Raw genomic sequence first — 25,158 nt, 5'->3', positions numbered from 1 at the left:
TGATTTGCCAGTTCTCTGAGCATGCTCGTTTCCAGGAAAGCACTTGAAAAATACAGGGGACTTAGGTGCTAGGCAAATGAAGGCTGGTATTCCTTCAACTTCTCCTCAATTTAAAAAACATACACAAACGCCACCCAGAAAGCCCCCAGCAGATGCTCACAGCCAGTACTTGCTCAGCCAGACAATGAAGCAAGTTGTTGGGCAGCCAAAACGCTGCCTGCTGCGGGCGAGGAGTGCGCTCAGTAGCCAAAAAGGATATTAAGTGAAACATTAAAGCTGCAGATACAAAGCAGACATCCCCTGGGAGCAGAGATTCAACACATCACCGAGATGCATGCCTTGTAGCGGGCTTATATTAAGCGATCGAGTGGCATTCACTCTCTCACTCTAAAGAGGGATGCGTTCGTTCCCCGACTAAATGCAGCTCTGGCTGTGTTCTGTGGGATGAGTGAATAGAGCCCATTACAAATCTTGAGCAGAACAGAAGGGTACTGGACTCTAATGATATCAGCCCAGATGCTGAGTGCTAATAAATCACCTCCACACAGGTCTCAGAACAAGATCATCTAAAACCAAACAAAAAAGACCTGCAGGGGGTATGTGGCTTTACCTAAGATACCCTAAAATCAGAGTCATCTACAGGCTCTCAGATGCCTGCTTAGGAGGAAAGCCATCAGAAATCGAATTTCCAATGTTAGGTTAAGACTCCTCTAATTAAACAGTAAGGTTAAAAAAAAACAACAAAGTCTGTAATTGACTACTAACATTCCAAATTATCACATTTCCCCTTAGACGGAATCTTCATCTCATTTTATTTGCCATAAAGCTGTTTTACTTTTATGAATAAGAAATATAAGACAGTATATATATATATATATATATATATATATATATATATATAGAGAGAGAGAGAGAGAGAGAGAGAGAGAGAGAGAGAGAGAGAGAGAGATCATATAGATAGAAAAACTCAGTACAGAATTTTGGGGTTTTATGTTTATATGTATACATTTCAGATAATATTTTCTACTTCAGCTTGAATACCATCATAAATATCAATTGGGGTAAAGACTGTTAGAAAATAAGCAAAATAAACCAGAATGATTAAATGACTGGGCCAAAGGGCAAAGCCAGAAATAGAACCCAGAGGTTTCCCATTATCAGTGTCCTGCTCAAATTAATAACCTGGGTAACTCTGCATTTTCACCTTTCTCTACTATTGTCATGATTCTTTAAAAGAAATGCAGCATTTAAAAATATTTGTTTCTCTTCTTTACTTTTCCTGCCTTCTCAGTCCTTCAATTTTAGCATGACTTAAAGCCCTAAATTGGGTCTTATAGGGTTGTGTTTATCAAGCAGTGTTTTTGTGGGCTTCTGCCTGTCTACTTTTTCCCTGCAGCTCTGTACTGAGAATCTATACTGCCTCCCTTTGGATAGGCTAACGATGTCAAACTATCTACATAAAGCCAAAATCGGAAGAGGTTATCAATGAATGATATAATTAAAAATAGCAATTTCGGACTTCCCTGGTGGCGCAGTGGTTGTGAGTCTGCCTGCTGATGCAGGGGACACGGGTTCGTGCCCCGGTCCAGGAGGATCCCACATGTTGCGGAGCGGCTGGGCCTTTGAGCCATGGCCGCTGAGCCTGCGCGTCCGGAGCCTGTGCTCCGCAACGGGAGAGGCCACAACAGTGAGAGGCCCGCGTACCGCAAAAAAAAAAAAAAAAAAAGCCATTTATTCGGCAAATGTATAGAAACAGGAAGTAGATCAGTGATTATTTAGGGATTGGAGAACTGGCAATAGGGGATTGATAGCAAAGAGGTACAGGGTTTCTTCTTGAAGTGACAAAAATGTTCTAATTTGATTATGGTGATGGTTGCACTACCTTGAGAATATAGTAAAAACAACTCAATTGTACAACTTAAACGGATGGATTGTATGGTATGCGAAATTCCAATAAAGCTGTTATCAGAAAAAAAAAAATGAAGTTGTAATTCCTGTCCCTAAACCAGCAGGTGAAGTTTCCACAGTGCAGGTAATACCCCCCAAACACTATGCTGGGTATGGAGCTGGTACGAGGGAATATCTGAAACGATCTAAATAATTAAAGTCTGCACCTATGGAAAAGAGGATAAAAATTAGGCTGAAAGAGAACACAGGAGATGAAAACATAATAATCCCAAAGCAGAGAGCAAAAACAGCAACCCCAGAAAGGCAAAAGGGCAACAGAATTTTACCCAGGAAAGAATCGAAGTATGTTAATTAACTGGCACTGATAAAATGTAAAGCTTGTATTTTGAAATATAATTAAAATGATAATAATATCTTAGAATATGGGCATGAAAATTCAGAATAAATGCATTTGAATTAATAGATAAACTGACTGGGAAGTCAATAATAGACTTTCATTCAAAAGCAAAAAAAAAAAAAAAATGTTTCTGCATCTTTGGCCAAATTCTCTCATATGAATCAGATCCACAGTGACAAGTGCATAGCAGGCATCTCCTCCTGGATGTTACTCAGGTGCCTCATTTCATCATAGTCAAAATGGAATTTACCATCACATCACACTCCGCACTAACTTGCACTGCTGCCCTGACTTCTTTTCCTATATTCCCAATCTCAGATTCTAACACCACCTGGCAGTCTTCTTTGTTAGTACCCCTTCCCCCTCCCTTAGTCTACCCACTATCAAGTCATTAGGTGTATTCCCCCTGTCACTGCCTCATTTCTAGTCATTATCACCTTTGACCAGATGGCTAGAGTGTCCTAACGGACTGCTCGGCTGTCAGTCTTGCCCAGTTCAAACCCACTCTCCATAAAGCCATTGGCTAGATTCCTATAAAATACAAATCCCACTGCAACACTCCCTTGCTTAATATGCTTCAAGGACTTTTCCCCATTGCCACCAGGTTAAAATATGAAATACTTAGCAAGTCATACAAGATCCTCTATGATCTGGACTGCTCAGCTCTCCAGGAGCTTTTGTCTCCAAAAGATCAGGTTTTCTCTTGCCAACAGTCCTCTGCTAAGGAGAAAAACCTAAGTGCCTTGCAGCAGGGCAGTGAAACATAAACCCGTAAATCCAAGTGATCATCCATCCTTACCAGAAATGGCATGTATCACAGCATACTCTCAGAAATTAATCTTCATCTTCCATTGTGCTTCCAAACTATGCTTTATCAAAATGTACCCAAATTCACCTTAAACCAAATACAGAATAAACTTCTTCACTTTCATGAAACATTACCACGGCCCTGCATCCAGCTGTGTTGAGACACAAAGCAAGTACAATCAGAGAATGTGTCGTGTAAGCAGTTCTACACACACCCCTTGCACACAGAGCACACACTTGCCAGGGTCCATCGTTCTCACACACACATGTCTACTACCACCGCCATGCCACCAGAACATTTATTTTATAATTTCAGGTGCTTTTCCACATTCATTTTCTTCATCAAATATCTTTCCATTTCCAAATAAGTTTTCATTTTAACTGTTCACTCACATAAAAGGAGAGACATTAATACAAAAACCCAAAGGAAAATTAAAATTCTTTTGCCTCAGAAATACTCAGCAAATGGTACTAAGTCTCTTAAAATCATCTACCTATATGGTGCCCAAAACAAAGCCAAGGATTTTTTTTAACAAAGTGAAGAGAACGTTTTAAAATTAACAGCATGTAACAAAGGAGCAAGGGAGTGAAAAATCATGCGAACTACCATAATGTGAAACATCCAAAACATAAACAAATGCATGTGTTTATCTTTAGATAGATTTTAATAGGCTCTTAATAAATGCCCTCTTTAATATTTCATATGAGACAAAATGGATTATTTTAGCAACACTAAATTAGTTTTGAGAAGCATTTATCATTCGTGTTATAATGTATTTTAGTCAGCAACCTTTCTTTCTTGATGCTGGTTGCCATAAGACAAGTAATCCTGTGCTTAGTTATTTTTATTCAGAAAGATTTTAAACATCTCTATGTACATGTATTTCTTCCACAATTTGAATATTCATTAAATATTGAGAAGAGTTTTTTGGCTATGTAAGAATATATCCCAGAATAAAATGTATTGGAAGACATTATTAAACTCTAAAACAGGTTTGTTTTAGACCTGCTAAAACAAGGCTCATTTCAAGCCTCCTTTGCTCTTTGTCTAAAATTGTTACCTTCTCGAGTGCATAGCCTGGGTATGTTTTGAGTTTAACATCATTACATAAATTGAGTATCTGTGAACATTAATAGGTCAGGCTTATCGTTGTTTAAGTCATAAAAAATAATATATTCTAGCACATACCCACATTTAGAACCCTGTATAACCCTCTGAAAATGAGATGATAGCTAAAAATTTTATCAATTAACATTTATGGTGACCTCATAAGACACCAGAGGGTAAGAGAAAAAAGACAAAAAAGAGCAGATTGATCTTTGCTACCTGCCTGCTCACTCTCATTATCAAGTCACAAATGTATTATGTAATGAATCAATGAATAAGAAATAAGAAGTAATGTATAAGTAAACATAGATTTTTGTTAAATTAATCTTGAGAATTCAACCATAAAACACCCTAACAGTCTTTATGCATGGGAATAAGTTATTAATAAGTCTACTCCAAAAGGGTCTTTGTTTAAAATTCATAACTTTTTAAGGATAATAATTTCAAACTTAAGAGAAAATTTGTAAGAATAATTCCAAGAAAGCTTCTGTACCCTTCAACCAGACCCACACACATATTTGTGAACATTCTGATGTTTCAAGGGAAAAGATTTCCTAAGAAAGGGTTCAGAAAAATCATCATACTGAATTTCATAATGGTGAAGTTTTAGGGTCCAAGGGCAGTAGTCAGTATTTATTTAGAATGTCCACACAGAGCTCTGCACAGGCAACAATATGGAATAATGCAATCTCTGCCCTTGAAGAACCATGTGATCAACTAGAAGAGGAGACAGGCATCAGATGACAATGGATCATGAGTTCACAAGCATATCAGAAATAATAACTGTCAAAATGCTGTGAGAATGGCACAGCATAAAGAAGTAATCAGATGTAAAACTGTGGTAAACAAGGAGTCTTCTCCATGGAAATAGGTTTAAAACCAAGTTCTAAGTGAGAAGGCCTGTGATGGGCAAGAGTAGGTCATTCTGCACAAAGAAAATGGGAAATTCAAGGGCACTGAAGCAGGTGTACTTGGGGGCAGAAAAAAAGATTCAGATATGCTTCATTAGGTTCCTCAAATATTTTTTTAAAGGAAAGACTTTGTGTTATCACATTTCATGTAGAAGAAAATTTGAACCTCAGACTGCATTCACAATCATAGTTATCAAGCTAAAGACATAAAAGTAATACCCTCAAGCCTAATATTCTTGGTTGTATACTAAGCCACAAAGCCTTTGCAGCTTTTATATTAAGTATTTATAATAATGGAGAAAGAAACTACTTCCTGTTAAGAGGAAGTGCCCTTAACATTCAGGTTTCAATAAGGCTAACTGTAATAGGGCTTAAAACAATAGAAAAATAGAATAGTTATGAGCCTGTAAGTCTAAATAAGAAACTATTACTCCCATAAAACAAGGTGTTTTTTCCTCAATTATTAAGTAAAAGTACTTTATAGATCTTATTTCCAGAAACCAATTATTCATAGCAGAACATGGATTTCATACCAAAATAAGGTGACAACCTCACCTTTGAAAGGTAATAAATTTTGCATGTAGATGGATCAAAAGAGCACAGCAAAAATTAAAATACAAGGCGCAGTTTCCCGTGCACTTGCCTGCATCTGCTGTGTGAGCTCCCTGGCCAGGATAGTGTCCTGAAGAGCATTCTCCCGCTGAGAGGCATCCGCAAGCACATTAACTGTGGTTTCTGCTTCTTGTATCCACTTTAGGAAGTTCTCCAGATCCCTGCGAGAGGCCTGCACTGTCCTCAGCTCACCCTCCAAGGCACTCTGTCTGTCAGCAATGCTGCAAGGAACAACACGACAGGCACGTCTCCGTTACTTACAGTGTGACAGTCCACATCATGCACACTCTAACGAAAAATTAACAGATGGCCTCGAAGCAACCTTTATTTATTTAAGTACCTAATGTAACTGGGAGATTTGTTTATATGTGTGTCTTGAATAATCCTTAATGGAGGGGTAATGTGAATTTTGAGAAGAAGGAGAGGGAGAGAGATATAAATATTAACAAAATCACATCTATAGCATAAAATAATTATAACATTTTACAGTTCGTAATTGTACGTTGTTATTCCCCATACATTTTATTTCAGTACCTTAGCATCATTCCTGACACTCAAAAGGCAATATCAATAAATATTCATACAAGTGACTAAATGAATTCTAGGAAGAAGTAAAATCTGAAGAAGTGTTTAAGATACAATCAAATAATTTAAAGGGCTTACTTTATATGTTTTAAACACTTCAGATCAATGCAAATTGGTTCTTCAAGCTGATATAATAATATTATATTCGGAAGACACTGGACAATCAAGTTTTTATAAAGCTTTCATTAAATCTACATCAAAATTAAAGTATATAACTATCCTGGAGTTGCATGATTTAACAGATACACACACCTGTAAATCCAACCTTTAAAACTTCATATATCTCAAAGCTCCATATAAAGAAAATAAACAACTTAATTTGCGAATGGGCACCAACAATTTCACTCCTAGATATTTAAACCCAAGAGAACTGAAAACATATGTCCACACAAAAACTTATACAAAAATGTTTATAGCAGCATTATTTAGAAGAGCCAAAGAGCAGAATCACCCCAAATATCCATCAATTGGGGGGGGAATTACTAAACAAAATGTAGTATATTCACCCACGAAATATTACTCAGCCATAAAAAGGAATGAAGTGCTGATACATGTTCAGCATGGATGGACCTTGAAAACATTATGCCAAGTGAAAGAAACCAGACACAGAAGGCCACATATTGTGTGATTCCATTTATATGAAATACTTAAAAGAAGTAAATCCATAGAAGGAGAAAGTAGATTAGTTGCTGACTAGGACTGGAAGGTAGAGGGAAATAGGGATGGACTGCTAATGGGTGGTGGGTTTCTTTTCAGGGTGATAAACTGCTCTGAAATTAAGAGTGTGGTGATGGCTGCACAACAGAGAAAATATACTAAAAACCATTAAGTTGTACACTTTCAAAGGGTGAATTTCATGGTATATGAACTGTTATCACAATTTAAAAATCAACACATGTAATATGATCTTATTTACATATTTTTTCTATCTGTCCATCCACTCATCGATCCATTTGTCATCATCCATCCATCTTTCTATCTGTATGCATAGAGAGATAGAGCGAGAAATGTCTGGAACACTAACCTAATATTAAAATAGTTCCAGGTGCTGGGATTTGATGTGGTTTACTTTCCTATTTGTACTTTTCTGCATTCTTTGAATTTATAATAAACACGTATCTTTTTTATATATCAATAAACACATTCCTTTTAAAAAATGGGTAAATGATTTAAACAGACATATCATCATAGAAGATATATGGATAGCAAAAAGCACATGAAAAGCTACTCAACATCAGTAATTATCAGAAAAATGTAAATTCAATCCACAATGAGATATCACTACATATTAGAATGGCTTTAAGAAAATGACCAAACCAAGTGCTGATAAGAATGTAAAGTAATTGCAACTCTCATACACTGCAGGTAGGAGTGTAAAATGGTACGGCCATTTTGAAAAACAGTTTGGCAGTTTTTTATAAAGTTAACCATGCACTTAAGATACAAGCCAGCAACCCTATTCCTAAGTATTTACCCAAGAGAAATGAAAACATATGTCTACACAAAACCTGTATGCAAATGCTCATAGCAGCTTTATTCATAATGGTCCAAAACTCATAATAACCCAAATGTCATCAACTAGTAAATAGATAAACTGTGGTACATGCATATAATTGAATACTACTGAGCAATAAAAATCTAAAAACTAATGATGGATACATCAACATGAATGGAACCTCAAATGCATTTTGCTAAGTGAAAGAAGCCAGACATAAAAGCTACACACTACAATCCCATTTATATGACATTCTGGAATGTCATCAACTTCAACTCAGCATTTACGTACTGAAAAACTGCCAACAGTGCTTGGCTGCCTACAGAACAAATTCAAATTGCTTCTGCTGGAACTCAATGTCCTCCATAATCTATCACTAACTTACTTTTCCAGCTTTACCCCCCTAGTTATTTCCAATAGTTCAGATCAAAGTGGTATGTTCCTTTTTCTCTAGAATATTCTTAATACTATGTCCATAATTTTATACCCACACAAAAAATGTCCTTCTGACAATCTTCACCTATCAAAGTCCTTCCAATCCTTTAAGGGTTAAAGCTACCTCCTTCAGAACATCTCAGCCCAATTAGGTTTCCTTGTCCTGAGTTCATAAAAGGTCAAAACTCCTCTTCATTCAGAAATTCATCATATGTATCCTGGAAAAGCCCCTAGATTGTGATCTTATTTCACCCTTAAATTTTACTTTATCTATATCATAGAGATTTCTTGTCTGTCTCCCTGTTCCATAAACTCACTATGGGCAGAAGCAGTCTTCTGTATCTCCATATTCCTCAGAGTCTTTATTATAGCATTATGATAGTTTTATAGAATAATGAAAATCTTTTTATAATGTGCCTTTAAAATTACCTCCCAAACTCCACTTTTCAAGAAGCTACTGACAGAAGTCCTCTACAATACCTAGTTTGTAAATCCAGAAAGAAGACAATATAAGAAGCTTAAAAACAAGAAATCCAACAGGCTCTCATGCTAATGGTGAAAGGAGATCTCAGAAAAGAGGGCAATGCACCAAACTGGATCAGATGAGGGCTGTCTTCACCACTCCAACTGTTATGTTTCTTGTTTTAATTTGACAAAATTAACAAAGGAGACACTCTGACAAAACAATAACTCAAAAGAGGACAAAAACAAACAAACTCCATGAGATCCTAGGAGGAAAGCACAGAAAATCCCCAGGATAATGGCCGTGCAGCAGGCCTGGAAAGCTGTGTCCAGAAGAAATGTCTACAAGAAAAAATATTAGAAGTGATAGACTGCTTAATGTGATTGATCTTGTCAATCACTGTCAGGCCATTGGAAAATGTGGGAAGAATTAGCAATAGGTGCAAAGAAAACTAAGCATATAAAAACAAGGCAATGATTAATTTCAGGTAAAATAAACAGAGAAGAAGCAAAATTATAGTAAACTTTAGTGCCTGGCTGTTAATGATGTTTAGACAGGCATAATAATGTCAACACTGAATATCTACTTCTCTAAAAATTCAATGATAAGATGGTACAGCCACTATGGAAAACAATATGGCAGTTCCTCAAAAACATAAAAATAGAATTAACATGATCAAGCAAGGAGAAGAAAAAAGCTGCCACTAGGGAGAGGGACTGTAGTGAGTAGTGAGAGTACCACTATACTCTATTATAAATCTTTCAGTATTTTAAATATTTTTGTAATCATATTCATATATTTAATTTTTTATCTTTAGAAGTTATCCACCAGAATTTGGGTGGTTGGTGGTGATGGTATTTAATCTTCCACCTAAGCCTGCTCATATTTTCAATTATTAAAATATCAACTGAAGAAAAGATTAAGAATAGCCAAATAAAGACTGTGCCAAAATAGTACTAGAATTAAAGGAGTATACAGGCACAATTAATCAACCATGAACAGATGATTCTAATTTTAAGAACACTCATATAAAATTTAGTAATTATAAAATTTAGTAAAGTAGACTATTCTTATTTTAAGAACACATAAAATTTAGTAATTATAAAATTTAGCAAAGTCAAACACATTCAGCTTACATAATCAATATCCTTTATTCTTAAGAATATTCACACGTACATAACAGGTTATGTGGCAAACAGCTAATGTAGAAACACATCATTATGAATTAGCTCTATTAAACCCTAAGAATGCCCAGATTAGGGAAAAGGATGCAAATGTCTAAGAACCTCATGGGTGAAGGCAGAGATTCCCTCTACTTGAGAGACACTTTACACTTAACAAGCATGAAGGAAGGACCAGGCTAGCAGGGGAGGGGGAAAGCCTAAAGTGATGCTTCAGAGGAAAAGGGAGCTAAGAGAATCATGAGCACTTGACCTTAGACAATGTTGGTTCCACTGGGTTGGGTAATACCAGCAGCATATTTTGGTGACCAGTGAAACAACCTGAATCCAGAAGCTAGGGCATTTATTGTAAAACTGTCAAATTATCTACTAGTCGTCAGTGGGAAAAGAGATTCTCCTTTAAAAGTATTCATTTTGTAGGAAACTGTTAAAAACTAACTTTTAGACAATGGTTAAGAGATGTCTACTTTATTGGTTACTAAAGCAAAGGAATACAGGTTTTGGATCAAGGCAGACATGGCTCCACCACTGACTAGCTGTGAAACCTGGGGCAGTTGTCCACCTCCTCATGCATCATTTTCATCATCCCTCAACTCCACTTGCCACACAAGGTTCTCCATGGTCTGAGTCTTGCTTACCTTTCCAAGTATCATCTCATTACTCCAAGCCTCATGCTACCTACAAAAATGAACCAATTACTAACCCTCAAAGTGGTCACTGTTTCACATCCAGAGCTTTACTTTTTTTTTTTTTTTTACCTTAAATATCCTTCCTCACCCCTCCATCCCCCCACTAAACTTTTCCCTTTCCACCTGGTTAATTTCTACTTACCCTACAGAACTTGGTGCAGATACTTTCCAAACCTATAGTATCTCATTCCATAGCATCCCATACTTTCTCTTATGGTGCCTATTAGCAGGCCATTACTGCTGTAACAACAAATCACCACAAACATAGTGGCTTATAACATTTTTCCCTAACCTTGTATATGAATTTGGTGAAATACTGGGAAAGTAATTTTATTTATAGGATACAAATGTGCAAGTTAATAATAAATGTCCTAGGGAATTTTTTAAAATTCACAAATATCTGGTGTCATAGTTTTTTTATCATGATCATAATCAACAACTAAAAATAATGAACATACTGAAAACTAAACTCTATTTATAGCAGTCTGAATTGTCTTCATGTTATTATAATAAATATACATTTTAAAATGTATAAGCATAGTATTTATACTAATTTATACATCTGATTTTTGAAATTAATATAATTTCATATGAAATCTGTAACAGAATATAGCTAAAAGGTATCAGCTCTCCATATCATTCATTTTACTCTTTTTTTAAAAGGCTAGAGTAGGGTATACTGGACACGACAAGACACTACAAGAATCTTTTATTTATTTTCAAGGAATTTCACATGATTTATCGTAATACCATAAGGCAAAAAAATCACTAAAATTAGATGCTCAGAAGTATGTACACACACTTTATGACACAGGCTAGTAAATTACTTTTAATGCCATTTATACACTGCTCTCAGAAGGAAACCACTAATTTTACCACCTCTGCCATTTACTAGCTATATGCCTTGGGGTAAACCACTTCAAATCTCCAATTTTCTTTTTCCATCCTTAAAATAAAGAGCTTGGACTAGTTGAGTAAAGGGCCCATGTCAGAATCTCTAGGGGTCCTTTTAAAACTACATATTCCATCATAGAGATTATAAAACCTACTGGAAGAGTTCCTCCATTCTCACTCCATCCCTAGCTTCAAATTCAGCTTCATTAAGAATCACTGCATGGGGCTTCCCTGGTGGCGCAGTGGTTGGGGGTCCGCCTGCCGATGCAGGGGGCACGGGTTCGTGCCCCGGTCTGGGAGGATCCCACGTGCCGCGGAGCGGCTGGGCCCGTGAGCCATGGCCACTGAGCCTGTGCTCCGGAGCCTGTGCTCCGCAAGGGGAGAGGCCACAACAGTGAGAGGCCCGCCTACCGCAAAAAAAAAAAAAAAAAAAAAAAAAAAGAATCACTGCATGTAGGGACTTCCCTCATGGTCCACTGGGTAAGACTCCATGCTCCCAGTGCAGGGGGTCCAAGTTCAATCCCTGGCTGGGGAACTAGGTCCCGCATCCATGCCACAACTAAGAAGTACACATGCCACACTAAAGATCCTGCATGCCGCAACTAAGACCCAGGGCAACCTAAATAACAAATAAATAAATATTTAAAAAGAAATCCTTCCCCTAATTTAAAAAAAAAAAAAGGATCACTGCATGTAAATGAAATGTTACTGATGGGAATAGATGCATGGTATGCAGACAACAAAGAGGTTGGGAAGCACTAATGTGGAAGATTCATTCCTAAGATCACATCCAGCACTGAACTTACACTAGTCTACGATTCTCAGTGCAGAGTTTCTATCTGGCAGTTCTGGTTGCTACATCTCAAGATCAGAACAAAGCTGGAGGAAGTTCTGAGAAATGCAAATGAGAGAGTATAACAGAGGAACACTAGCAAAGAAAAAGAAATGATTTTAAGTTCAGGAAATTATGGCTACTAGACAAAGGCAGAGAAGATTTTTTTTAAAAAAAATCTTGTAAAACCCACAAATCATAAAGAATAAAGATAGGCTGAAAACCTAAAAGCCAGAACTTTTGAAGTTTAGAAGGATAATTCTAACAAAAAAAGTTTTTTTACTTCAAACAGAAGTAGCAGACTATAGAATTCTTTAATGCAAGAAATGGTGCAGACTGAAAGTATAAATAACTTCTCATAAAAGATTTAACAAATGTATGTGTGGCAGATTTATAATAGTTTATATTAAAGGGAACTTGGATTTTTTAAATGTAAACTCTTAGCTTTTAAAGAGATTTCTGTTATAAAAGCAACTATGATAGGCTACAAAATAGCTTATAGTCATTTTGTAGCATTACAAAACATGGCCACCCATATAACTGACATTTTTAAAATGTTATTTTAAATGTTAAATAATGCTTCATTTTTAAGCTACAAGATATAATATTGTTTAATCAAATGTGCATGTGCTTATAATTGGTCAAAAGACTGTCTGAACACAAGTAGATATGTCTTTTTTTTAAGACTTCAATGGAAAAGTGTCTTAGCAAACCCACAGATATGTGTTGCTAAATTTTGGTATACTTTAAAGGTGACGTTTACAGTTACAAGAGATTTAAATATATTTATCTCTTCTAGAGTGGAAAATAGTAGCATCAGTAGTTTGAGTGGCATGTAAAAAACTTACAATGAAACAATTCTTTAAGCTTCCCATTGAGTACCTTCACAAGGTAATTTGTCCTTTGGTGTATAAAGTATCATTTACTAGGAAATATATTAAAGCACACTTTAATGCAGTGGATTTAATGAAGAATTGGTCACTGGAGATATCCCCAACCATCTATGGTATTTTGTGACCAGTCTCTGTTGCATAGAGATTGGGTCATCATCAAGCACTTAAAAATTCACTCCATGGAACTCAAGGAGACTGTTCTAAGCTGCTAATACCACACCACTTGGGAAGCTTAAGAGAGGTACCCGCAACCCCACTATTCAAGACAGAACTATTCCTGTGTGAGGATTTATCACACCACATCCTATTTCCCTTTCAACTAAGTCACTACCAGATATTTGGTCTTAGCCAACCAATACCAGACCATAACCCCAATACTGCTCCATACCTTCCCCAATCTACCCCCAAAACCCTTCTTCCATTAAGCCTGGAAGCCTATTCTACGATTGGGAGATTCCTCAGATCAATCCTTTTACCCTGTCTTAAGTGAAATTGGTTTCCCTAGTGCCATCAATTTGTCTGCAGATTTTTAACGAAATTTTTTTCTTTTTTCTCTCAGACCCTATATGTTTCATGACGAACAACTGTTGGAATGAAGGTCCGCCTCCTTCGAATTGCTACTTCCAAGCCGCTGTTCTCCCATCTTCCAGGCAAAATCCTACTCCTTCAAAGCAGAAGACGTTTTCCATTATGCTCATATACTGACCTCCAGGTCCATGGTAACTGCACATAGGCTGCTCACTGCCTCAACAGGTAAGTGGAGTCTGAAATCCAACTCAAGATCTGCTTGCCAAGCCATAGGCTCCAGTGAGGGACTGCACCTCCCAGAGAAAGGGACATGATAGACACCATTATGCACTAGTGCATCCCGGTCTCCACTACCTTACAAATACCTTCCTCTCCCCTGCTCCCTCTCCGTCTGACTTTCATCTGCATTCTTTCTACTTGCCTCTGAGTAGATACACATTGCTAAAGAACACCACAACAGGGTTATCTTTCCTTTACATTATTATAATAAATCACAAATAGGCACCCATCACTGCCCAGCACTAAAGTTCCCCTAGGAAGCTCTCTGTCTCAACCACCTAGATTTTACAACTGATCCTCTTTCTTCAAACTTCTCTCAGTCGCACCTCCAGCCTCACTGAGAGCACGCCTCATGGATCATAAAGAAAGCAGAAGTCATTGCACTGAGAATATGTCATTTCCCAATACTAAGGCTCCAATCCACATGCATCTATACTCATCTTCTCACTGTCCTTCCTGTCATAATGGAAAAAGCATCCCAGCTCTTACCAAACTCAATTCTACAGATCTCACCTTATCAACAGGACTTCTTTCCTCTTCCTTTGTCACCTCAGTCTGACATCACTCTACTAGATCATTCCCATGGGCATACACACATGCTTTATTTCTCATATCCCATTTTAAAGAAAAGTCATTCACCTCTCTTTAACCTTCACTGCTTTCCAGGTACTACCTAATCTCTCTGCCCCTCTTTACAACAAACTTCTCTGGTGATCTCTCCACAAATCATTTCTATTTCCCCAACTTGATCTCATTCTCTACTTTCTACCCCATTACTCCCTTGAAATTGCTCTTTTCAAAATCACCAGAATCTCCAAAATGTGAAATTCCAGGAATGGTGTTGTGTCATCTCTTCGAATTTCTCAGCCTAATTAAACACAATGGATCGTTCCCTCTTAGAAATATTATCCTCTCTCCATTCCCTCTTAAAAATATTATCTTCCCTATACTTCTGAACACCTGGATTTTGTTTCTACTTCATTCAAAGATTTTTCTGAGCCTTTTCTTTTCTCTTTTCCTTTTTTTGCTCCATCACCAAACCCTAGACTCTATGGACTCAATCCATCTCCCTCTTCTCCATCTTTATTCTTTTCCCAGTGATCTCATCCAATCCCACAGATTTAACCTCGACTGTAGATGCTTAGAACTCCCCAATTCCTATCTGAGCTCTGGAATGTTTGAGTTCCAGATTCACATATCCAATTATCTATTTGATCTATACACTTGGATATCTAATAGTCATCTCAAATGAGCATGTCAAAATCCAGTTCTTGAATTTTTTTCTCTCAGAAACTCCCACAGCCTTTTCCAGTGAATGGTACCCACTCATCCTTTCACAAAGCGCCATCTTAGATTGTTTCCACCACCACCCCCAAATTACATATCTAATCCATCAAACATCTTTTCTACTTCCGAAGTCCATCTCAAAGCCGTGACCTTCTTTCCACCATTGCTGGCAGACAATATCCCAGGATACCCACCATCTCTCACCTTGACCACAACAATTACTTCTTTACTGGCTGTCCCAATTATTCTCTTACATCCCTAAAATATATCCTCCTCATAAGACTAAGCAAGATTCAATTGAATATTATAAATTAGATAGTGTCATCCCTTGCTTACTGATTCCAATAGCTTTCCATTGTACTTAACAATATCCAAACCCTTTCCCATGTCTTATAAAGTTCAGCATGATGTTGCCTTTTCCTCCCTCTTCTACCACTTCTTAAGCCCCCTTATTCATTATATTTCAACCGCATTCTATGCTGTTTCCTGCCTCATGACTTTTACCTTTGTTGTTGACCCTAGAATTTTTTTCAGATGCTTCTTCTTAACCTGAATCAGCTCAAATGCTGCCTTTTGCATTATGCTTTCTAAATTTAGCCAAGCTAAATAATTCCCTCTCTTACGTAGCACCTCTTTAGTTTCTTTTGCCTCCAAAATCATCATCTATAATTATGTATTATTTTCTTTTTACTACCTGGCTCTTCCTATGAAAGGTAAGCTTCCTGGGGCTTCAGGGCTGATCACAGAGCTTGAAAAAGATAAGGTTAAATTAAAAAATAAATAAATAAATATTTAATTAACTAACTCATGAGAAAAAAGAACAAATGAAAGCAAAGACAAAGGCGACAGGCACTGGTCCTTTAGGTTGTTTATTATGGAGTTAAATGCATTAAGAAAATAACTGCTTGCTTGAGCTTGATATGTACAAAATGAAAACATTAGTATTGTTAGGTATGTACCACAAAGATATTATTGGTAATTTTTTTCAAAGGCAATAAAACAGTAATTGAAATATTAAAACAATATAACAAAAAAGGAAAATAAAGAAGAGTATAATTTTTACACTTTTCTTCTTTACCAGTTTCCTTCCCAGCTCAGAAGGGAAAACTAAAAACGAAATGCTAGCAATGAAAATAAAAGAAACAGGTTGGAAAATAAAGGTAACATTCAGGGAAAGAAGTAAGCTTCGGAGAGGATAAATCAAACTGACTGACCCAAATCTCTGAACCTCATACCAGCGCACAGGCTCAAAGGATACGGCTACCAGTACTTTTCACCTAAGCTCATTAATTTGGGAGTGACAGCTGCTACAACATTCATTTTAAGAGTGCAAAGGATGGGCCAGGTTGATGTCAGGCCATAGGACACAATCCCCATATGAATATCTCCACTGACCACAGTTCAAAGAAATTGGCCAAATCAAACAATGGATAAATGCTGAAGAAGAACATTTCATTTTTATTAGTCAGTTGGGACAATAAACAATCACTGCTGAAAAAGTAGTAACAGAAATAATGAAAGTTTCAAAATATACAATAAAAATAACTGGGAAAGCAATCAAAGGCAAATTCAAATTTTTGGAATGTAATGTTTTCAAAATAATCAAGGGCTTCACAAATTCAGTCTTTAGTATACACAATATTTATATAACCCCTTGTAAACTATGTGCATTCCACATGTCCAGCAGGACATTATTAACAAGTTAATGAATGTTAATTAGAAAGACAGTGTCATTTCTAAAGAAGAAAGTGCCTTCACTAGATAAATCTGTATTTGTGGCTCTCACATGAAATAAACTTTTTAAAATACTACACCCTTTCTTTCCAGGATGGTTAGACTTCTGCTTAGGCAGAAAACACTTAAATGCAATGTAAATTCAGCAACTGTGATGATTTTACTAACTGCTATGGTCTGAATGTATCTGTCCTCCTCAAATTCCTATGTTGAAATCTTAATGCCCAATGCGATGGTATTAGGAGGTCGTTCGGCCTTTGGGAGATGATTAGGTCTTGAGGGCAAAGCCACCGTGAATGAGGTTAATGACCTTATAAAAGAGGCCTGAGAAAGCTCTCTTACCCCTTCTGCCACATAGGGAAAGGAGAAGTCTGCTACCCGGAAAAGGGTCTTCACCCGACCATGCTGGCACCCTGATCTCGGACTTCCAGCCTCCAGAAATTTGAGAAGTAAATTTCTGTAGTTTCTAAGCCACCCAGTCTGTGGAGTTTGTTATAGAAGACTGAACAGACTAAGACACTAACAAGAAAATTGCATTTGCTAAAAGTTTCATCTGGTAATAAACATTTAGAATATCTATACTGCACTCAGTAAATCAGATAACCAATTATTTTCTCATTAATGTAAACAGAGACTATTCAAAATGACTACAGACAAACAACTGACAATGACTAAGCCTTCTGCTGATTTAACCATAAACAGTACTGTACAACAGACCAAAGGGCAACGGATTTATAAGGAAGACATAATATGACAGAGCAGATGATGATAATTTGGGGTAAACTTTTGTTGAGCACATACCATGTATGAGGAACTTTTATACCTAATTCTTGACCCTAACAATAATCTTACCCATTAGATATGTTCTCTGTTTTACCACCAAGAAACTGAGATTCAGTGAGTTGAAAGAACTTGGTCAAAGTTCACACAGATGGTAAGTGAATAAGCTGGGATGTTAATCAAGGACTGCCAGATACCACAGCCAGTGTGCTTTTCGTCCTGCCTGTACAAACCGAGAAATGCCTTAAAGTAGGCAGCAAAAGATGGCTTCCGGGGGATGGAGGGCAAAGAGAAAAATACATAATAATTAATGATCTATAGGACATTCTTTATAACATAAAGTTATATTGTCTCGTTTCCTTCATAATATTTCAGCATAAATAACTATGTGTGTGGATATGTATGGGTGCAAGTATGTGTGTATGTGTATATACATATACATATACATATACATGAACATATGCACTCCAGGGTTAAAATAACATTTCAGACCCACATGAGGCATCTACACTGCAAAAGTTACTATAAGCCCATTTCAATTACCTTTATCTCAATTTGCACTACAAAATTTAACTGGCATCAAGAGATGTAAGAAAAAAATTTCACCAGCAAAAAGAATAGTGGTCAAGATATGTCAATTAGTTTAAAATGTTAGAGACAGACCTGTTGTTTATAGAATCCAAAATATCGGGAGCCAGTTATGTTTAAGAATTAATCATTTTTTTGTACATTAGAAAACTATTATTATGAATGTATCTAAATGACATGTTAACCCCAACTACGCCCTGAGGCAGCAAACACATTAATATTTCTGCAGCTAGGAACAAGGCTATTCACACTAAGCAGGATAAATAAAGACCAGAATAAATAGCCTCATGTCAATTCAAAGCTTTCTGTTATCAGTGAGTATTGGATTTCGGCGTGGTAGATAAGGGATTGTGAATGGCCAAATGACTTAGTCCAATTGCAATTCAGACAAAACATTTCCTCTGAATGCTGATATTAAATTTCATATATTATACCGCAATAATAGTGTTCCATGTGCAATATAATAACCCTTCACCCCTCCAGAATTTGGCTGACTACAATGTACATTCAGAATATGGCTGGGAGATGAGAGAAAAGCCATGGTGTAAAGGTGCTCCAGGGCCACTACAGCAGGCACAATGGCCATGTACTGGAGAGACTTACATTTATTCGTAGCAGAGGCCCCCATATCTTTAATCAGATCTGGTTTCTAAACTCAACACAGATAAGAACCAGGAAGTAGAATCACAAAGATCTGAGAGGTGGGTACACAGAACCGTCATCAGCAATGGCTGAAGTTCTGACAGCAAAGAAGAAAAATAAAGCGATTTTTAAAGAAAGATAAAAGCCCAACTGCACAGTCATAAAAAGCTTGGATTCCACTCTCAGCTCTGCCCGTATGAGCTGTGTGATCTCGGGTGTTCCTTAACTTCTCTCTACTTCAGTTTGTTCATCGATATAATGTTGATAAAAATTCTTCCTGTCTCCTATGGGTGTTGAGAGGATTAAATAAAATAATGCAAGTGAAGAGCTTAGCACAGAGCCTGACAATTAGGAGATGCCCAATAAAATTTATATGCTAAAAACGAAGCACAAAATCTCACAAAGCATAGCAGCCTGAAAAAATTCACCACCAATTCTTCAGATCGTGGAGAGCATTGCCATAATTTAGTAAAGACAAATATCATCTTGGCTCTGCCATGTGCCTTTGAACGTGACATTTAACTTGTCTGAGGGAGCATTAGAGTAAACCAAGCATTCTCGATGGAAGAGATACATGGTTCTCAGTGGGGCAAGGTGGTGGAGGGGAGTGGGAAAAATCTACTCTTTTTACGTATAAAGCATAACTATAAAGCATAACTATATATAATATATAACTATAAAGTACAGAAACAGATACACAGGATACCCACGGTATTAAAACGTCCTGTGGGCAAGTATCTGAAAAGGCTCCTTAGGCGGGGTGGATAATGTAAAAAAGGTCGAGAAACACTTGTTTAAATGAACTGTAAGGTCAGGCACAGCTCTTATAGTTCCTTAATTCTCTCTTCATAACAATAATGCCAAGAATTCAAAAAATGTTTAATATAGGTTCATGTACTTTGCTAAAGAGGACAAGGAAAGATTTGTATATTTCAGAAAGATCTTCAACTAAACAGTTAAAAATTGTAAATATCATTGTGTTTAAAAGGGAAAATCCTGGCAATACATAGAAAACTCAGCTATCACTATGATGGGATCCCGTGAGCCACAACTTTGTTGTATTTTCTCTGCTTTATAGATAATAATATACCTAAACCATGTCTAAATATTAACATGTTTACTTATTTCCCCTAAAACGCAGAAAGAAAATAGAATAAAGACAATGACTTGTAACTACCATAAAACTGGAACACGGTGGTTGTCTTAGCTATGATAAATGAAAGATCACCCTGGAATATAATTCATCTTTAATTGCCTCTTCCATCTAATCTAACCACTGCTGTAGGCTGTCTTAAAATATTTACAAAGTAAAAGCAAAAAAAGAACTGGAGTTGCTAAATAAAGCTGGCCACACATTCCTAAGTGATCAATTTTTCTGGTATTGTTTACAATAAAAACAAAGTCATAATTCTTACAGTAGACGGAATTTGTGGAAATACAAAGATAAAGTATGCTTAAGGACGATCTCTCAATGTTAAGGCTGGGTTTTTTAACTGAGATATAATTGACATACAACACTGTATTAGCTTTAGGTATATAACAATGATTTGATATATGTATATATTGCAAAATGATTAGCAAAGTAAATTTAGTTAACATCCATCATTACACATGGTTACATGTTTTTCTTGTGATAACTTCTAAGATTTAGTGACTTTCAAATACACAATACAGTATTGTTAACTATAATCACCGTGCTGTATCTTACATCCCCAGAACTTATCTTGTAACTAGAAATTTGTACTTTAAAGCTGTTTTTAATTCCTCCTCTTCCCTGCCTTAGTTTTGGGATTCTTACTATATCCAAATTACCTGTTACAACAAGAGAAAAGCAGCTGTACTAAAATGCTAGAAAGACCAATATTATAACTATATTCTGTTTTAAACATTAGAAGTTTTGTATTTGCTATCCTTGTCTTTATTTTCTCCAGAATCCTAGGGATATGCAGCAACACATTCATGTTCACATACTGACTCATAATTCTTTTCTTTCAGTTTCCCAAAATTTACATTAAAGATTCTAACTAAAAATGACATTCTAAAAATACCTCCATATCAAACCGTTACTAAATGCTTGTCCATACATTATTACCAGTAATATATATCATAAAGTGTTCTGATATTATCCATTTTATTCACTGCAAAATAAATGTGGTTTTGATATCAAGTTAGCTTTCAGGCAGTTGCATCTGAATATTCAAGATGTGTGAAACCATAATTTCATTTCAACACAGGTATTCACAGTACTATGCAGGAAGCAAACACTTTTTTACTGATGATGAATATAAATATGCAATCTTAAAGAGATGCTAACCATTGCTTACAGTGCCTCAAATTCTAGATGCTCAAGTGACAGAAAAATTTCTCCTATAAACACGTATGCTATTTTAGACTGTTTCAAATATACTGACGAGATGGAGTAATGAAAGAAAAGATAAGTTAGTTGAAGCCCAACATACACTTAGTATACTTCAACTTCAGGAGTCTAGTGTGGATCCATGTGTTCTCAGCCAAAACCGAGGATGACCTGACCAAACAGCATACTGTTTTAATTACCGTTAGGGATAATATTACCCTGATGCCTCTGTAATACCTAAGTGTTCCTTACCATCAGAGTACTACAAAATGTACTCTAGGCAATGCCAAGAGGCGTAAGAAAATCAGAACACATAACATGATCACGGGCAAGGTTTAGACTCATTCAAGGAAAAATTCCATTGCAGAAATTCAAGTACCTAATGTATAAATATACACTCTGTACTAAGTGTGGTAATGCTAACTCAGTACAGCATAAAAATTTAAAAATAATAATAAAATATGTGACCTGTTCCACACGCTTCCATGAGAAAGCCAAAGCAATCAAATTCTCAACTTGACAACATACATACATACACCTGCCAGGGCCTTAGCATTACCTTTGTTTTAGATTGATCCATGATGTTTTTAAGTACTCCGTGGTTTCTTTCACATTCCTCGTGTCATCACTGCCATATTCCTCCAGCAGTTTCTGCAGGACGTTATCGAATGCCATAACGATACCAGCACCAGGAGCCAGTTCTTGAAGCAACATCTAAGGTGTAATTTCAGATGTAGCTGTTAGACTGGATCACTCAATAACAAGTATGACCAAAACATTGGTCCTTCCGGTAGGTTTTAATATGTTTTTGACACAGATATCAAAAGAAGGAAACAAATTATAAAACAAACTCTTGCATGTAAGCTCAAACAAAAATAATTCTGGAAGTGAAAAGTGATCAGATACATAGCAGATAACATTAAAAGATTACTGCCTTTTCTCCTTTGATATGTTTTACTTCCTCAAACCAGTTGTCTTCTTTCATTCCTACTGCTATATCTGATCCTTACAGGAACATGTATCTTATAGGAATGAACTTACTATAGAGTTAGTTCCTCTATAGGTGCTTGAAGATATGGAAAGGGCAACAACATGGAAGTCTTCTTGTCCCTGGATCACTGTGTATCACTGTTTACAAAGTTAACTGCTTGGGTGGATCCAGTAGCTAAGCAAGGTTTACTGAGAATTGCTTGAATAAACTAAATTGATGCTGTATGTCCATAGGCACTGGTTCCTTGATAAATTTTTTTCCACTTCTGAGAGCTCTTGTATCAAGATACTCCCCAGGAAATCTAAATGACAAATGAATGTTCTTAAAATGATTTTTGTAGCGCTAGCAGAAAAATCCACCCTAAAGTTCCAGAATAGAACTACGCTGCTGATTAGAAAAGAATATTCTTTTTGAATTATGGTTTTCTCCAGGTATATGTCCAGTAGTGGGATTGCTGGGTCATATAGTAGCTCTATTTTTAGTTTTTTAAGGAACCTCCATACTGTTTTCCACAGTGGTTGTATCAATTTACATTCCCACCAACAGTGCAGGAGTGTTCCCTTTTCTCCACACCCTTTCCAGCATTTATTGTTTCTAGATGTTTTGATAATGGCCATTCTGACCCATGTGAGGTGATACCTCAGATGAATGGATAAAGAAAATGTGGTACATATATACAATGGAATATTATTCAGCCATAGAAAGAAATGAAATTGAGTTATTTGTAATGAGGTGGATGGACCTAGAGTCTGTCATACAGAGTGAAGTAAGTCAGAAAGAGAAAAACAAATACCGTATGCTAATGCATACATATGAAATCTAAAAAAAATGGTACAGGGCTTCCCTGGTGGCGCAGTTGTTAAGATTCCGCCTGCCAATGCAGGGGACATGGGTTCGAGCACTGGTCCGGGAAGATCGCACATGTCACGGAGCAACTAAGCCCGTGTGCCACAACTACTGAGCCTGCACTCTAGAGCCCGTGAGCCACAACTACTGAAGCCTGCGCGCCTAGAGCCTGTGCTCCGCAACAATAGAAGCCACCGCAATGAGAAGCCCGCGCACCGCAACGAAGAGTAGACCCCGCTCGCCGCAACTAGAGACAACTCATGTGCAGCAATGAAGACCCACCGCAGCCCAAAGTTAATTAATTAATTAATTTTTAAAAAATGGTACTGATGAACCTAGTGTTAGGGCAGGAATAAAGACGTAGACATAGAGAATGGACTTGAGGACGTGGAGGGGGAAGCTGGGGCGAAGTGAGAGTAGCATCGACATGTATACACTATCAAATGTAAAATAGATAGCTAGTGGGAAGCAGCCGCATAGCACAGGGAGATCAGCTCGGTGCTTTGTGACCACCTAGAGGGGTGGGATAGGGACGGTGGGAGGGAGACGCAAGAGGAAGGGGATATGGGGATATATGTATGCATATGGCTGATTCACTTTGTTGTACAACAGAAACTAACACAGTATGGCGAAGCGATTATACTCCAATAAGAATGTATTAAAAAGAAAGAAAAGAATATTCTGAATATGATGATTGAAACATTAATATCACTTTTAACTGTATTCCTCTGGTTAAGTGTCCAGGGGCTTTGCTGATTATTACTTTTGAGTCATTTGGTGAAGACAAATCAGCAGATAGCATAAACACAGAGAATGATCCAGGAAACGAGGATACCTGGCCACTTGCTTTTTAAGTTGTAACCATGGAAAGTCTACACGTCTGAAGAATAAAAACATACTCTCATGTCTGAGATTTTTCCCATATATCTTTTATTATATTCTTCACAAGCGTACACTTTCATTTAGGCTATCTGAAGGGTAAATAAATGTTACACCAAAGTATAACCTAACAACCATACCTCCGACTCAAGAATATTTTCTATGATTGTAGAGATTTAAAATAGCACTTTAAAAATACCATAGGTGTTCAATATCATCAACTCTATAATCAAACTAATCACAAAAAAGGTACCTGCTATGATGATATTGATTAAATGGTTTGGTTATAAAGGTATTAGAAGAAACTAAACTTACTTAACACTTGATTTGTTCAAATGGAAGTCTCAGGAGATTTCATAAATAAAAAAATATCTTCAGGGTAGATATGGAAGGGAACAAAAGGAGGGTTCCTGGGATCCTGAAAATGTTTTCTTTCTAGATGCTGGTTCATGGGTAAGTTCCATTTGCAAAGAGTCAGTGAGCTATAAATCTAGGATACATGTACATTTCTATCTGTTATGCCTCCAGAAATTTTTCAAAAACCTTCCTGGTCAAATTCTTTATATAAGTTTCAGTGTACATTCTAAGCACTTGGGAAAACATTATGACAAGGGTCCTAAAAATTACAGTTAGCAACAGAACAAAAAAAGCACATCCCACAAATTGATAATGCCAGAAAGTATCTAATGAGTCTTACTTGATTATCAGAAATTTGTTTGATAAGTGGATCCCTTCGAGCTTGTTGAAGAATATAGAGGCGAGCCTCATATTTTCTCATGAGCTCCTCCGTCTCTTCCCTGTGGTCATCCCACTGAAGACTGTCAATAATCATGTCCTCCAGCTGCTGCTGTCTTAACTCCACACCATGCTGGGTGCTATCCCACTGGTTCTTGACCTTTTCCACTGGAGGAGGCATTATATATATTTTTAAAAATCCCAGAAAGTAACTATCAGGAAAGGGAAAAAATACCTGATACCAAATTCATCACAAATAAGGTTATATATAGAAAAGAGAAAGGAGACAAAATGGTACATACA

The 25,158-nt window shown here is 36.8% G+C and overlaps 1 protein-coding gene across 1 annotated transcript in view; it reads right to left on the bottom strand.

Moving 5' to 3' along the window:
- Window positions 1–25,158, bottom strand: part of UTRN (utrophin) — a gene marked incomplete at both ends in the record, with an annotated part of 450,045 nt that overhangs the window by 235,481 nt on the left and 189,406 nt on the right. Inside the window, 3 exons of the mRNA XM_079716566.1 lie at window positions 5,775–5,964; window positions 21,964–22,118; window positions 24,818–25,023. Of these exons, the coding sequence (XP_079572692.1) occupies window positions 5,775–5,964; window positions 21,964–22,118; window positions 24,818–25,023 (551 nt within the window). The remainder of the gene's footprint in view (window positions 1–5,774; window positions 5,965–21,963; window positions 22,119–24,817; window positions 25,024–25,158) is intronic.

This window comes from Hyperoodon ampullatus (genome assembly GCF_949752795.1).
Source record: "Hyperoodon ampullatus genome assembly, chromosome: 12".
Lineage (NCBI taxonomy): Eukaryota > Metazoa > Chordata > Mammalia > Artiodactyla > Ziphiidae > Hyperoodon > Hyperoodon ampullatus.
The sequence above is the reverse complement of the archived record's forward strand: the minus strand, read 5'-3'. Positions and strand labels throughout refer to the sequence as shown.